The sequence below is a fragment of the Lichenostomus cassidix genome, chromosome 1 (genome assembly GCF_008360975.1).
Source record: "Lichenostomus cassidix isolate B80296 chromosome 1, HeHo_3.0, whole genome shotgun sequence".
NCBI classification, from domain to species: Eukaryota; Metazoa; Chordata; class Aves; order Passeriformes; family Meliphagidae; genus Lichenostomus; species Lichenostomus cassidix.
This window is the reverse complement of record NC_139479.1, coordinates 66,696,268-66,713,520: the sequence shown is the minus strand read 5'-3', so window position 1 is coordinate 66,713,520 and position 17,253 is coordinate 66,696,268. Positions and strand designations below refer to the sequence as shown.

General features: G+C 39.5%; 1 protein-coding gene across 3 annotated transcripts in view; it reads right to left on the bottom strand.

The window, feature by feature from the left end:
* The window catches only part of STARD13 (StAR related lipid transfer domain containing 13), a 285,297-nt gene that overhangs the window by 53,906 nt on the left and 214,138 nt on the right, over positions 1 to 17,253 (bottom strand). The window contains exon 1 of one of the 3 annotated variants that reach the window (XM_085061646.1): positions 7,601 to 7,641. The exons of the other annotated variants lie outside the window; for them this stretch is intronic. Coding sequence (XP_084917772.1) covers positions 7,601 to 7,610 — 10 coding nt within the window. The 5' untranslated portion in view covers positions 7,611 to 7,641. Of the gene's footprint in view, positions 1 to 7,600; positions 7,642 to 17,253 lie in introns of those variants that run through there. 3 annotated transcript variants of the gene reach the window in all.

Below are 17,253 nucleotides of genomic sequence, written 5' to 3'. Positions count from 1 at the left end.
CTTTAGAGCCAGCATGAAGCAAGTCTTTGCTAGGAAGTGGTAGCCTGTCCGAAATCACCTCTAAAATAAGTTACCTCTGGCTGAACCACCAGTGTTTGGATGGGAGAGGCTACTGGCTCTTGACTAATGAGATTGTAAGCAACTAGAACAAATAGTTTATATTTAAAGGTGCAAGTTATGAATTTCACTGTCTCATTTTTACTGAGTTCCTCACACCAAAAGCTCAGTGACAGCCTGAGTAAATGCTTTGACTTGTAACACACAGTCACCTAAAAAATTAATGATGAGTTCTTTTCCCAAAAGACTTAAGGACAAACACATTTCCAGGGCCTCTGAAGAGGAAATACTGCTGGGAGAATATTGTTATTAGATGACACTGAGCAAATGCTTAAGCAGGAGTGATTGAAGTCTACTGGGTACCCCAAGGATTTAATGAGCAGCTTGAAGGAGTTGATGGCCTGAGGCATAGCCTCAGGTCATTAAATCTCAAATGGTTATTAATCCCTAGGAAATGCTTTCTGTCAAGGTCATTAGTGCTATTATACAGTGGAAATTGAGGGTGTATCAAGAAATTAGCATATAGCCTGTTTGCAGGAAAAATGTTCTCAGAGAGCATGGGCAGGTTGTTTCCAGGAGGATGCTGCAGTGTCCACAAGGCACCTGGCTTGGCTGAACTTCCATGTCACTCTCTGCACCACTCCTAAGCTGAGCTGCTCTTTTGCCGAGTGTCACTCCAGGAACTTTATCATGCATTGAGCATTTGAATTAGCAGTTCAGTGTAACTCCAAGGGATAACATTAGCTGAAATCCCTCCTGCTTAGCATATGATTTTAGGTTGGAGTCCTGCCCTACTGTTGTTTCTTCCTAGAACAAATCCAGGAAATCTGATTCAGTTGATGTGTACACTGGTTACCACAGCATTTGACCAAAGACTGAAACCATACAGGTGTTGGGATCATTGTCCTTTTCTCAGAGTTTCCAAGGATAAAGGAAACTTCACTGCCTTCAAGCAGAAATACCTGGACCCAGAACAAACATATCAAATAGGACCTGTGGGGTTAAGGCCAAGAGACTGATCAGCAGGCAGGAAAGGGCAGGAGGTGGTGAGATCCCTCTTGGATCCCATCTCTGCATGGGGCACCTGTGAACAAAGCCTCAGCTTCACAGTCATTGCTCTCACCTTCCTGTTAAGCATGGAAAGTGTTGGTGCACAGATTCTGTGACTTTTTATAAACAGAGTCTAGATTTCAGGTAGTTATTTGGTGCATTTTGTGTAGCTAAAGTCATTATTGGGTGTCAGATTGATTTTTTTTTTCCCGATTCTGATGCTGGTTTGTGATTTGAATCTGGCAAACCAAATCCTATTATTCTGTTAAATTGTCTTTGTGGGTCAGATTTTCCTACATTGTTGCTATATCTACTACAATGGTTATTATGAATTTTGAATCAGATTTATTTACAAGAGACCTGAAGATCTTTGGTTTCGTAACTATTGTATTATAATGATCAATGCTTGACTTTTAAGGCAATGCAACAGATTGCAATTACCTAGATCTATTCATTCGGCTCTAAACTAAGTAGGAAACCCAGAAAATTGTTACATAGTAGAATCATTTTGATTACATCCCTGAGGATGATTTAGCACCCCAATTACACAGCTGTCAAAATTAAGTGAAGAAATTTTTCTTTGTTAAAGACCCTGAGGAAATTTAGAAAACAACAGTATATTACACTAAATAAAGAGAAAGAGCAAAAGACAATGTCTGCATTAACTGATCAATGCTTGGACATGGATTGCTATTTACTCTTTGATTAAGTGTCCTCACGTTCACTGGCAACAGTTAATGCATCCTTACTAAATTAAATTTATGCTGATGTTATTTCAACTACACATTTCTACACAGGTGTCAGGAACATGCTTATATATAGGGAGCTGGAGGGTAAATTCACTCTTATTTTTTTTTTGTCTGATTGCTTTCCTGAGAGATATTAATTGAATGGAATTAGTAAATTATTGAGGTACAGAAAAGTATTTTTACAATGATATTAAGAAAAAAACCCACCCTTGTAGGATCTGACTACATGTTTTTTTGCATATACTGGGTCCTTGATTTCGTTAAGCATATCATAGATATGTTGGAGCACTGATACTGTAAGAAATTAAATTACACTTTTAAATGTGAAAGCTGAAATTGCACTTTAAAAACATAAATATAGCTGAATATTTTTAGAATGAAACCTTTGCTTAATTTATATGTTAGACATCATTCCAAATACCTTGAAAAGAACTGCATACATATCACAGTAAAGAAAATTTTATTTGGCAGTACTGGCTTAGACATGGCTGTGAAGCCATAAATCAGATAAATCACATATTTGGACACTAAATTATTTTTGGACTTGGAAAATTCCAGTAATGCTATATTTTTACAGCAGTATATTCCTGTAACCTAGATCACAATCAAACGATATATGTAAAGTAATTTTCTTCTGAAGAAAAGATAAATTTAAACTCCTGCTGTAAGGGGTCCAACTGTGCAGTTTCACACTGTCTTAAGCAATAAGGTTGCTTTCCTAATCAAGATTTTCAACAGATTTTTGTCATCAAAATCACTGCACCTAAACATATCTAACATTTATTTCCTTCTTTGCTTTGCTGGATTGTGCTGTAAGGCATGCACTGTACTTTTTACGTAAAAGAAGCACATGTCAAAAAGAACCACACATCCTTCATCTCTCCTGCATTTTCAACAAAATGGAGAATTCCTTACTTCTGGCCCCCTTTTCACTTTATTTTCACAAGTATCTTTTCTTTTTGGCTCTCCAACTGTGTTTTTTACTGTCTTGGTTTCCACAGCTATCCCACTAACGCTCAGGATACTTCAGTGAGCCTCTGTCAAATTTCATTCCACCATGTGCTCTGTCACTGAATTTAGGAAAATATTGAGCTCCACTGCCTGTGAAAGCAGTCACATTTTCTTCAGTGGATCTTATGCAAACACAGAGTGAGGAATAACTTGATAATACCACCATCTGACTCATGTACTGGGACTGATAATAACTGCAGCCACATCCTGTAAAATGACCAGTTAAAAAAACCCTAAAAAAATAGAGTTGGCTTTTTCTCCTCCCAAGGATGGCTATGCTCATTTTTATCTTAAAAATACTTAATCTAAGAAGCTGAAATAAACCATAGAAAATAAGGCCAAAGTGGAGAGTGAAAGTTCATCTAATCCACTCTCTGTCAAAACCAGCAGAACTAATATTTACTCTTCCTTGGAGGAATCCTGGATTCAGGACAACTTCGGAGATACACCTGACTAAACAGGTTGCTTTGGTCTCAAACTGGCTAGGTGGCAAATTTACAACTCTTTGCTGAAGTCAATGTTGTGATGATACAGTTCCAGCCCTGTTCTCAGGCAGAGACATTAACTCGAGCAGTGTGTGGCTGGAATGCAGTGCTTACTTTTCCAGACCTTGCATTTAACTACCTCTGGATTGCCACACCTGTAGCTATTCAGCAGAAACCTCATAAACTTCTCTGCTCTTGCAAACAGTATCTTATATTCCTGCCATGCTGGCATCTCAGCACCACTTGCACCCCTGCTCACCGAAATGGTCCCATTTCATGCAATGCTGCTTTCCATGGTGTGTAAGAGGTGCTGGATGATAACCTCAGCTGCAGTGCCCTGATTAGTTAACCCTCACTTCTTCTGATGACTACAAAAGGGCAGATGCCTCCAAACTATCACGGATTGGTTTGGATCAGAGGTCTGTGCAACTATGAGCTGCAGAAGGCAGAAGAGCGGATTCCAGGAAAGCAAAAACATCAGTGAATGAAAAGCTAAGAATATACTTTGGGTGAAGCATGGAAGAGGGAATTGCCAATTCCTCAAATAACATTGTTTATTTAACAGTATCCTGTTGAGGGGAACTACGTAGCTGCAATGACTGTGAGCAACTGTGCGTACTTATGTCATGATAATGTGATGGATTACAATGAAAATCCACTCTCAAGGGAGCAATATTGTGTCAGGCAAATACCAGCCTTCTAAATAGCCCATGGTTATCCTGCACAGGGCACAATGAACAAAAAGTGCGTCTGACCAGCCGGGAGTATGCTCTTCCAAACAAAGAAAATCGCTAAATTATAGTCTTAGTGATAAATACCTCTCCAAAACAATATTTCACTGTGAATACTTTGGTCAAACACCACTCTCACTACTAATAAATAACCTAAGAGTACATTCCTATTTAATATCAGGTAAAATACCAGAATTTAGCCCTAAAATCTCTTGTATTCAAAACCTTGTTCACATATAATGACTGTTTTTGTCTGCCTCTACAAAGAAAGATATTCAGACAAATATGTACTTGCTTATTTATAACTGTTTGAAAAGATAGACAGAATCTGAAGAACAAAATCTCTCTATGTATAACCAAGTCTCTGCATTTAGCTGGTGTCTGCAATCCTCAGCACACATAAAGTAGTAAAGAAGCATTAATTAGTATTACCTTGTCAAATTATTGTTTTTCTTCAAACTCAGGGCCTGAGGACTAACACTCCCCAATAACCTTCAAAAGCATCAATGCAGAGACAGCACTCCTCCTCACTGCCTGCTCTTTTCTACTTCCTTTCCTTTAGAATATTTGAAGGCTGAGGTACTAGCACACAGAAGACATGATATTTAGTCTCTCTTCCAATACAGACAGGCTTTGAAGCAAAGCAGTGTAGGCCTATCCCAAAAAACCAAGTATTTTTTTGAAAATGTTTCAACTTGCACACACTGAGTGTGAGCTTTACCAAAGGCACCTCCTGTACCACTAAACAGCAGCAGATCTCCTTCCTCACTTAATACCTCAGTTTCACATTTCAGTTTACAACCTGTCTTCATAGTTCATCCTATGTGCAATGAACAAAATCCAACTAGAATTTACAGGGAATTGCATGAAAAAAATCCCCAAATGTCCTCTACCATTCTTTTCCATTTTTAATAATGAGGAAGATGTCATTGTGGTCAGGCAAGAGAAAACTACAGATGCAAATAGAATCATTTAGAAAAGTAGTCTTAGAAAAAGCTGTTACTCAAGTGTCTGTCAGGGGGATCAGGTACAATTGTTCTGTCTCATTAATTTTTAATCACATCTGGCAATTGGCCTCAAAAGTCTCCAAGACTTTAGGATGCTTTGAACTGAAATGGGAAAAATGGTCTCCTCCATCATTTTGGAAGACATCAGGGCATTAGCATCTGTGGTAAGTGTAAAGCCCCTTCCAAAGCAGCCTTTAAGGGCTGGACACTGGGAGAGCTGCTCGAAGGACAGCAATTAGCCCTGAGACCAGCAGCACCAGCTCATTTTTATCACAATGATACCCCTAAGGCAAATATTGCTATCAGGAGATGAAAAAAAAGAGAAATGACAGCATCACAAATGAGGCCCCAGGAATGTTAAGATGGAAGATCCCTGACTGAAATATAATAAATAGCTTTAGTGTGGGGTTTTACCTTTATGTATTTAATATTTAGTAATTGTTTCATCCATAAATATGCAAAATTTTTAAGTTATTTAGACCCATTCTGCCAGACACCTCCTCAAACAATTTTCTACTGGAAAACCTGTACTAGCCACCAAGAAACAACATTACACAGTACTGTGCAACCACCTTGACTCCAAGCTGTGATCTATACAGGTTGTTGTTGTGCACATCAGAGGTGCATGCATTCACAATATTTGCAGGGACTTCTAGCTAGGGACAGTTTCCTTTAATAAATAGCACAGGTGGGTATACTTAGAAACAATGTTAGTTTCTGATCTTATGTTTCTCCTAAAATCTTAAGTCCTAACCATAGCCAGAATCTTTTTCTAAAAGGCAGACTCCAGGTTTCCAAATCTTAATTTGTCCCTTAAATGTAATTTAATAAAATGGCACACAGAGTTAATAGTACCTTTAATAGTTAACAGCACTTTTGAAGGTGGCAAAATAGGAGATGACCAAAACAGCTGTCACTTCACAGGTGCAATGTACTGATAAAATGTTGAACATCTATGAGCTGAATAGCTGTTTACTGTACTGGATAAGTTCAGATGAAATTCATCACTGGCTGGGCTGGAACACCTTAGGGATGAACTGGAAGGGTGAGTCCCACATTTTCCTTATGATGGAGGAGCAACCCAGTTGTTGAATTGCTCAAGAATCTTTCACTATAAGAATTTAAAGAAATTTACAGCAAAACTACAAATGTATTCCTTTTATGTCTTCCTTCACAACACAACTCACAGAGCTTCACCTACTAATTTCTTCATAAAGCTTTTAATTTCTGCATGCATTACAGTATATTTGTACAGCTGCTTCCTAAAGAAATAATATTCATACCATCTGTCTCTCTGGGACACCCTCCTGCCCCCCAAAATAATTTCAGAATGCATTGGCCAGTTTCAGTCGAATCTGACAGGAGGAGTCACGTCTTAAAGATATTACGTTTTAGAAAAGCTGGTGTTGAGGAAAGTTTACAAATTAGCATTCCAGTAAGGGAAAGGCATTTGGGGGTGACCCACTATGCATGCTGAGATGCAGCAGACAATACCCTGCACAAGCATCAGTGTCTGTACCATTTCTCCTACAAATATTTAAGGGATGGGAGAGAGATCTGGGCAATGACATGGAAGAGGGGAAGGACTTGTTTTCAGTGAGATGGCGGAAAGGAATCCAAATTTGTAGGAAACCAGGCTGCACTGATGTCAGTGCTCAGAAAGCAGAAATTCATTAAGCTTGATTTTACAATAATCTCTAAGATGGAAATAAAGGTCAACCACTAGTCATCACTGGGCAATGGGCTGCTCCAATTTTTGGCAGCTCCAGGATGACTCATGAGAGGAACATATCACTGCTGCATTCTTCGCCAGTGTTGCAGGAGTGACCACATAATGTCCTCACAGCACAATGTCCTCATGCTGTTCTCAGTCCCTCCCTCCCACTGCTTTCTGCTTTAGAAACTCCAAGAAAAAAATACTGAGGGGCTGTGTCACTGAACTGGAGCTCTGCAGCCTATCCCTGCCCTGAGCTATGTACTTTCCTAGGTCCAAAAAATCTCCTAAAAGAGCACTTTGCAAGAAAGGGCCTTGGAGCATCCTATTCACCAATGCTACAAATCTACCAAGCTCCAGCAAGAATATCTCTAGAAGAGACAACCAAAAATGGGACATAATCATGGCCATATCAAACCATCGAGCAACCAACAACTCCCTAAATACACATCAAATCAAACAGCCCTGCAGACCCATCCTCTGTTTCACAAACCATTTCACAAAGAAAGGCTGTACAAAGCCCAACTTCTATCAATACCAGCCAAAAATATGTAATGCATTCACAAGAACAAAGCTTTTACTCAGCATTTTTTGTGGTGCAAAGAGACAAATTTGCACAACTGTTGCCATTATTTATATTTCATTACAAAACTCAGCCAAAATCAGAATCAGAACCTTGCAAAAGTCAGTGCTTCTCAATAGTACAATGACAAACTAGTTAGTGCCTTACAGAGCTTACAGTCCTCACAGACAGGCAGAAAAGGAAAGGATAAAAAACCAAAGGATGGAGACTTACGGATGGTCATCTTACGAAGGGAAGAATTTAGCTCCTCTGAGTTAAATAGTGGAGATGTGAGCTCAACCCACTCAGAAAAAGTAGAGCCCAGGACTGCCTCTCTCTGAGGGGAGTGCTCTAATTCTTGGGCTATTATGCAAGAGGAAGATAAGTCACATCCATCTTCAAATGAGTAAAACCCAACTGCATGGAGCTGCAAGCATTTATTTCCTATTGTTCTTCTATAATCCCAATGGAAGAGGTATTTACTTGAATGAGGCAGACTGAATCATCCGTGGGTGGATGGATGGATGGATAGATGGAGAGAGGGAACAGATCTCTCTCTTCAGATCTTCAGTAAGCAACTGCTGCTCTCCTTAGACTGTACAAGGAATTCAGGCAGTTACGACAAATTGACTGGACCATCTGCTTAAGCCCAGGTACCTAAATCTTGAATTAAATGAACCAGGTTCTCCACAAGACACATGGCCTCTCTAGCAAATACCAGTGTTTCTTGATTTTTCAGACAAATACCATGGTATTGCTAATTATAGTGGGCCTGACCTTCATCTGGAATAAATTAGTGTTGCTGCTGCCAAAGACTGGCCCAGAAAATCCATGTAAGACTGTAGGATCCTTGCAAGAAAATGAGACTCAGTGTTAGGTGGAGCTTTGTTGCTAGGAAGGCCTGTTGCCGAATGTTTAACTCCAAAAGATTAAAAACATTATTTCACATTATGGTCTCTGATTAAGCATGGTAAACAGCCTCCAAAACCACAAGCTAGTAACAGTGCTTTTGTCCCTGCTTGCTGTCAATGTCAGACTCTTTTATCTTTTTTTTTTTTCCCAGAATTATCCACAAAAATACAACAGGGTAGACCCAATAACCATGCACTTTTTAAAAAGAACATAATTTAATATTTACGACAGAGAACAGAAGAGCGTGGGTTTTCTCTGACTGGAGACTTCTTGTAATTTCACTGCAGATAAATATTTAGATAACAACCAATGGGATATTTAATTGTCAGGAACTATTATATTTAAAGAAAGTGCTAGAGATTTTCAGACTTGTTTTCCTACGTGTGTTGACAACTCATTCCCATCATTTACCTTCTGTATGACATATAAATACAGTCACTGGTATAATTTGTAAATTGTTAATATTAGGACTGTAGGGATGACTATGCTTTCAGTTCTACATGAAAAAAAGACAGCTTTTACATCAACATCTGGCTGAACTTCATTACTTTCCCATCCATTACTTGTACTTCTCCTTCTCCTTGGCCTCTCTATTTTTTTTCCTTGTTGCTCCCCTGTCTGATTTCATCCAGGAAGTTGCACACCCTGACTGCTCTTGGCTCCTGTGATACTCATAAACCATGAGACAAATAAACACGGGGGAAAGGACAAAACTAAAGCAGGAGGAGATTTGGTAAACCTAACTGTGTGGAACCTCCAGCTGTGCACATAATCAGGCCATGGCAAAATCTGAGCTGAGACACAGCAACCCTCCTACCTCTTCCATCCTCTCCCCTGCTCAGTTTGTGTGAATATGAAAGCTCTTCAAGTCAGGAACAAAACTTCTCATAAACCTGACCAGCACTCACAGAAATAAGGCTGGCAATGGGACAACTGGTTTGCGAAATGATTCAGTCCTCTGCCAGTAACCAACCCATAGATCTGACAAACCCACCATGGGTAGAATAAGAATGTGAGAGTTCTGTTTCAGGAGCTATTCTCAGTCCTATTTACTCTTCGAGGGAATTTTTTCACATCTCAGCTTATCTAAGTGTCAAATAAATGCTATAATAATATTTAGTTCAAAGAGATCCCGAGAAATGTTACTATTTGGAACTTCAGATCCCTGGAGGAAAAGCACCCTGCAGATATGTAATAACTGGAACTCCATGGACAGAGTCTCCAGTTGGTTACCAGTGAAATTATAGATTAGATACTAGGTTAACATATGTAGCAAAAGAACTTGAATAAGAAATGCATGTGTCAGTAGAAATGTATTTAATGACTTTATCAGCATGCATTTGTCAAACTCTATTGGGTTTTGTGTACAGCCACAGAAACACCCCCAAAAGGATCAAAAGAATGTTATTCCTCATATCAGAAAAATAATTTTACTCAGAGAATAAGAAAATGAAGCAACTTCTCACAAAGAAAAATGAGCTTGTAAGATGATGCAGCTCCGAACCAAATTACATATATTCTACTAATCAATAAAATACAGTTGTCATGGCAACACTGACATCAGAAAGTGAAATACAGAGGTCTGTCTTACATAAACACATACACATACCAATATGTTATGTGAACTTTTGTAATCTAGCAATGACTTCAAGGAAAAATATGTTTTTACAAAAGAACACATATTTTCCCAGGCTTGATAGATTCTTGTGTAAGAGCTTTTATGAGATTTTAGACAAGTTACATTTTGTTTGGTAGTCTTTGTTCTTGTTCTTTTTTTTAAACTGGAAAAGAAATGTTGCAAAAAAAACTGCTTTCAGTGAAAATTTATTCTTGCTATGAAAGTGATTTAAAACAGTGACAATTGGATGGGAGGAAAAACTCCACCAAAGCATTTGAATATTGATCCTGAACATAGTTTAGATTAAAAAAATAGAATTTGTATATCCTATTTGTATTATATCACGCAGACTTCAAGGGACAAGCATTGAGTAAAAAGACTAAATAAGAAAGGATTTTTTTTCCACAGGTCTTACAATTCTCATTGTATGTGTTTTCCACCTGAAAGCTCAGTTCTGCTGCTTTATTCAACAACTATTATAATCCCACCGAGCTGAGTGGAACAAATCAGAGAGAAGGATGTTTTTGAGCATGGCTGTAGCTGATACCAGCCAGCCCCCTCTAATCTCTGATTTTGCATTTAATTTGAACAGATCATTAAATTATTTCATAGCTTACTACCAGAACCTCTCAGCATATGTGCAGGCTGCTGGTACAGGCTGTTTCTTACACTGTAGCTAAATAAAGCCCAGGTTTCCCAGCAATATTCACAACTCCTTGCCCCTTTTTGCTAAAACCACGGACAATACCTTCTGGTCACAGGACACCACCTCAGGCTCCCTAAATTGCTGCTCATGTTTCACCCACCTGCATGCTCAGCCACCTGGAGCTGGCAGATATTTTCCCAACTTGGATGCCATAGCAACCATGGCGGAGGAATCAAGGCAGAACTATAGCTGTCTATTGAATTTGCTCTGGAAGTTTGTGTGGACAATATAAATGTAATATATATAAATAATATGAAGCATGAGGATGTTTGACTGTTGCCTTAGAGGTCTGCAAGCATGCTCATTATAAGTACCAAGATTTCAAGACTCTATTTTCTGAAAGATGATTTTCAAACAATTTTTAAAAATGAACTGGTCTAGCTCATTCAGCATCTAAGTTCACTGAAAAACTCCTTGGAGATATCCCACTGAGATCTGGGTCAGTCTCCTAATTTTCCGTTCAGTTAAAAAATGAAGCTTACTCATTATGCAGCTGTCTGAAATATTCTTGTAATGGCAAACCCATGGTGTTTTCACAAAGATCTGAGAATATGGGGTGGTATTTTAAGGTATGTATAAGCAATTACAGTCCAAACAAAATAGTGTCTTCATTCCTCATTGGGTTAAGTGATGAAAAGACTGACTCTTATGTGTGATTACCCCTATTAATTTGGATGTATAAATTAGACATGTTCCTACAGGCCTACAGAGATTAAATGCACTATGTAAGTGCTAAATATTAATGTAAATCTACATGTTGAATTCAGTGGCTCAGAAGCACAGGGGAGGTGCCGATCATTGTGCCTGTCTCTACCACATTCACTCCTGGTTATATGTGCACATGCTCTTGCAAACCAAACTAATACAACACAGCTGCTCACACAGGTCATTAGCCTGACCACTGGTGGAGAGATGTGACAAACTAAACATCTCCTGAACAAATCTGAACAAATCTTCTGCCCAGGGAAGTTGTGGATGCCCCATCCCTGGGAGTGCACAAGGCCATGCTGGGTGGGGCTTTGAGCAACCTGGTCTAGTGGATGGTGTGTGTCTCTGCCCACGGCAGGAGTTTGGAATTACATGATCTTTAAGGTCCCTTCCAACCCAAACCATTCTACGCATCTGTGAGTCTACTGAATCCTTCTTCTGTGACAAGTGAGGGCCAAACCCCTGCTCTAGGTGTACCAGCTGGGATGCACAGACACAGGAGAGACACAGAATGAGCAATGCCTCAATGCTCTGCTCTGCTGTGCTGAAAAAGAAGACACAGGGGTTATTTTTTTGAATTGGAGTTTAGGTGCAGAAATGGGGGCTCCAAGGACATGGGCAGCAGAAAGTGGGTGCAAGCTCAAAGTATTTCCCTGAAACGAAGCCAGTTGAGACCATGTTGTGACTTTTCAATGGCACATCAGTGCTCATGGCTGGCAAAAGACTGCCATTTGTGGTTTTCATCCCTGCTCAAAGCCTGTATACCAAATGCTAAAGCAAACAGTGTTCCTATTTCCCACAAAGTCACCCCCAAATGGAAGGGACATTTCACACTGAATGGGTCAGTTCAGCATCACTGCCTCCAGCAACACTCCACGAAGACAGTCCAGCTGCCAAGCCCTGTCTGCAGCATTGCTGGTTCCCAGGCTCCTTCTGCCCAAATTGTTGGCTGCACTAGTACATTTTGAGAACTGAGACAGCCCTAATTAGTGATTTCACAAGACCTTCCATTCATTTGCAATTCAGTAACTCAATCCCACCTTTTAGAGACATCTACCACTGGTTTTGTCTGTAGGTGGAAGACCATCTCCACAGACGTTCCCTCCATCAATCCTTCCCCTTTGTCTCTAATGTCCACAGATTTAAGAAGAAATTTTATGTGACACAGAATGATTCTGTTTTATTGAGTCTACTTGCCTTCAAAAGCATCAATAAATCAACAAACCAGAGGTAATTAAGGAATAAAAACAATGCTAAGGGCTTTATTTAAATGCAGAAACCCCAGAACATTCAGGACTCAACCTCAGCCCATCCTGTCTGTCCCTGTGCAAAATGTTCTTTAAACAGAAAGGGAGCTTAGCTCTTCTAGATGTCTTTGGTGGATGGAAACTGAATTTAATGTAGCTTCCCTGTCTTTATCTGCTTACATCAGAACCCTATTATTATTTTAACCTTACAATGACTTAATTGATGTCCTAGCCAAAAAAAAAAAATTGCCTGGGTGGCCTGAACATTATACCTCCATATTTTTTTATGAAGTGACCTTTCTGAGTTCAGGAAACCATGTTTGATCACTGGTTTTGGGTGGGAGTTTTGCTTGCGAGGATTATGAGTACATTACAAGAAAAGCCTACTTGATTTATGCATAATTTTTCACAGAAGGTACAAAACAAGTAGCCATCAACTTAATGCCACTTAATGCTGAAGGCTTTAAAGGGTCACATAAAGTCATCCTTTTTACGGAACAGCAAACACTCATGATTCTAGGTTAGGGTTATAAATGAGTAAGTAAATCACTTACGCATTGCATTCAGTTGGCCCCCTCTCTGAACTCATTTAGTACATAACAGCTTTGCTGTTGCCGTATGTCTTGCGCAGACATTCAGTGGGTGGTTTCATAATGTTCCACAGCCTACAGAGCTCCCTTTTTATTTTATTTTTTTGTTTAATCTAATTTACTGTTTTTATCAATATCTGATAAAAAAACAAGAAGCAGCTGTGGTTCTACCACCCACCCTATGCTTGTCACATGCTATATTATAAAGTATGAATGGGCAAAATTTGTTTTAAAATGGGATAATATGCAACATGTCTAAAATATGGTCTGAGATATTTTATTTGTAAGAGCTAGAACACTCAGGAAGGCACCTTTATGGTGGCCACATGAAAAATGACTCAGTGTAATGAAGAGATTCAAGAGCTGACTAATAAAAATGGAGGGACTGTGTGGGCAGCAGATTAAATGGCTGGAGCTGACCACACCATCCTACCAATCCTTATGGAAGAGGAATGATCAGGGGCTCAAAGTCCTCAGACATGCTCCAAATTACTAGGAGAATGCAGTCTCATCGGATGAGAACACAAGGTTGCATCAGCTTAGACCAGTCTTTTCCCCTCCTGCCCAAATTCAAGATTAAAGGGAGACGCTGGATTTACACTGGATCTGTTTACCAGCACTTTGTCTCTCAAGGAAGACAGACCCCATTAAGGATCCCATGATAAAGACAGATCTAAAGAAGTAACTGGGGCACTAGATTTGTTCTATATCATCAGGCAGCTTGGTGGCATACCCAAGGAAGGTAATTGGTACCTTCCCCTGGAACCCATAGTGCTACCCACTGTCATCTTGAGTTAGATATACCAAAAAGCAGGAAGGGCTCAAACTAAATTAATGAAGAGCAAAAGTAGTTATGTCTCTGGAAGGGTGCCAGCAAGGAACTGTTCTGTGGGAGGATAACCAAAACATGTAGTGTCTGAAAAGGAAGTGAAGGAAATTAGGAAAATAGAAAAAGTTACAATTAATCTAAATTCCTGTAAACTTGCAAATTCAAATCAGAGATCAACACATGAGTAAAACCAAAATATCTGATAACCATAAGCACAATCTCAACACACAGAGACAGAAAAGGGGTGCACATCAAGATGGCATGAGAAGCAGTGAGACCGAAGAGCCAGAGTGGGCTGAATGACAGAGCATGGCAACAGTACAGGATGCTGTCCAGGAGAGAGGTGATGCTGAGTTTATTCTTGGGATACTGTTTAAACACAGTGCTTAACTTCTCCTACTGATCTGATAAAACTATTTGGTAAATACAGGAAACTTCCTCAGCAGTTAGAGTACATGAGCAGATTTATTTTCTTGCTTGCTTTCTTGTTTTCATGTTTTCTTTCTCTCTTTTGTCTCTGTCTCTTTCTTTTCCTCTTTCTCTGTCAATAAAAAATGTCTTCACTGTTTTGAGTGTTTATGTCTGGGAAACTGGATGTGATGGGGGACACACAATAATTTTCCCTTTCTCCATGTTTGTTACATGATCCTGTGTTGGACTTGGCATTGTAACCATTGGTACAGGACCCTATGAAGACCCTAAAGGGCACCAAATGAAACAATATTGTCAATTGAAAAATCCATTTTCCTTTCAATTTTTGTTAAACAACACAGTAGCAGTGCACTTACTGACTAGGAAACATATACCTCCCCCTTTTTTCCATCATATGAAAATCTTGGCACTCATTCCCTGCAACATGAAAGCAGATGCCTGTAGACATGCCTGGTATATAACAAGCGACTGTCATGCCGTGATGTGAGCTGAATTGATTTGAAGGCAAACACCTTGACAGACAGGCAGGCAGAGCACACATAAAAATAACACAGAGATAAATGAATAACACTGATATACAGCATATCCCTGTTGTTTCTAATGTGCTTGGCAAGCTCTTTATTCCATATAAATAAAGAAATGCCAGGAATTGTGGCTATTTTAGCAAGAAACGTCAGAAAAAACCAGTATCATCACCCTAACATACAAATCTCATGTGCTGAAGAGAGACAAGCTATTTCTGCAACCCCCACACACTGAAAATAAATAGACTTTCCCCCCAGACCTTTCACGAAGTCTTTCCCCCCTCTTCAATAACAGCACCCACCATCAGCCAAGCTTTTGGCAGGTTACAGAGATCTGTACCCAGTTCTGTCCATCCGCCTTCAAACCTCTGCAAATCAGAATTTCCAAAATGAGCCTGGCACTAGTGGAAGCATGACCTAAAACTCTCAGCTTGCTGAGACCCAGAAAGAAGCAGCAAACTTCTGGCTGTGTGCAAATGCAGCAGCAAGACATGCCCAACATGGTCTGGTCCCTTCAAAAGGTGCCAATAACCCCAAACAGAACAGGATGTCAGGATAATGCAAAGAATCCACTTTTTGCCCCAGTTGTCCCCACCATCAGTCACGGTGACCCCTCCTCCTAAGTAAATGAAATCAATCAGCAGGGATTTCTGTAAAATACATAAAACAGTCATCTTCCAGACTCTACCAGAAGATAAATGATTCCAGACATTGGACTGCAGCCATTTTCCCACACATGCTACAGTGTTTTGTCATCCATATTGGGCCATAATAGTGAGTGGGTTTTACTTGTTGTTTTTTTTTCCTCAGTCAGCAGCCAATGCTTCTGCTTCTAACTCGTACACTAAAACCACAGCAACAAGAGTAATTTTTCTGTACAATTTGTAATAGAACAGTTTCACTCCCAATCAGACAGTCTGGGGTCTTGTACAGAACTTTGACACTTTTCTGCTACAGATAATATCGCCTTATCGCTCTCAGCTGGAACTCCACAAACCTTTTTGGGATTAAAGCAAATCACACCAAATACAAGCCACTGAAGTGAAACAAGCATGAAATTATGAGCAATGCAAACCTTATCTGAGAACCTGCTAACAAGAAATAATAGGATCACTTACAATATCTCATGCTGGCTTTTGTGCTAATTTCAAAGAAGGATACAAGTATATGACAAAAGTTGCGTCACAGTGTGAGTTTTCAATTAATTTTAACGTATTTTCAAGCAAGTCCTTAACAATCTGTTAACATAAAATGTACTTTGGAAAGAACCATGGGGCTTTTTCATTATTAAGAAATGTGCAACCAAATTCTATCCTTAATTAAATCAGGAGTAATTTTATTAACTACAGTAGACTTAAACCTGACTTACATCAGTGTAACTGAGGGTAGGATTTAGCCCCGGGGTGTTTATACACTGTAGTTCCAGTTAGTTTAGATCTATTTGGGTGGGAACTCCTTTCCCCTTTCCAGAAAAAATATTCTTGCCTACCCTTTTTCACCTCACAGCTGGGGCCAAAGCAGCCTTTTCTTCTAAGATATTTTTCTGAAAGGTTACGAACAAATCTTATCCTCAACAGCAGATGACCTTATTAAACAAAAAAACACCCTCTGAAGTAAGGGACACCAGCAGTTTTAAAGTTTGTTTACAAGTTTTTAAACAAGCCACCTCAAACAGATAAGCTTATTTACATCTTGCAAATAAATAAAAACTTTAAGTAAAAGCTATTTTATACAGGAGCTACTTATGTCTGTTTTCAAAGCTGAAAAGCCCTATCAAACAGTATTAGCTGCTGTATTAAACATCCCTGTTCCAGTATAGAAACTTACTGTCCACAGATATCCTTGGGCTCCACTGCACCTCTGAACCAAAATCACTTTCTTCTTTACTTCATTTTCTGCTCTCTTGAAATCGGATTCCCAGTTCCTGACAGATGGCTCCTCTGTCACCAAGCTCTGCTTCCGCCTCCTTATCGCTGCCAGCTAATACTTCCACGATGCTTAGCTGTTGTCTGCGGAGCTGTGCTCTACATCATTTCTACTCTGATCAATGCTCCGCTTGGTTTTAGGTTGGTTTCTAGTCCCGCCTCCTGCTCTTGAAGAAACGAAAACTCACAGCTGGATTTTCTATAAATCATCCCTTCTAAGAGTGGCTGAGCAAGTATGGCAAATACTACAGCTAAGACCTGATGCTCTATTTGAAACTTCAAAAACAATTCCTCATCTTAATGATGCACACATGAAAGTTAATCATGTACTAAAATCACTAATACTGAAAAATAGTGGCCAGATAATTGTGACCTTCAGGGCTTAGATACTGATTA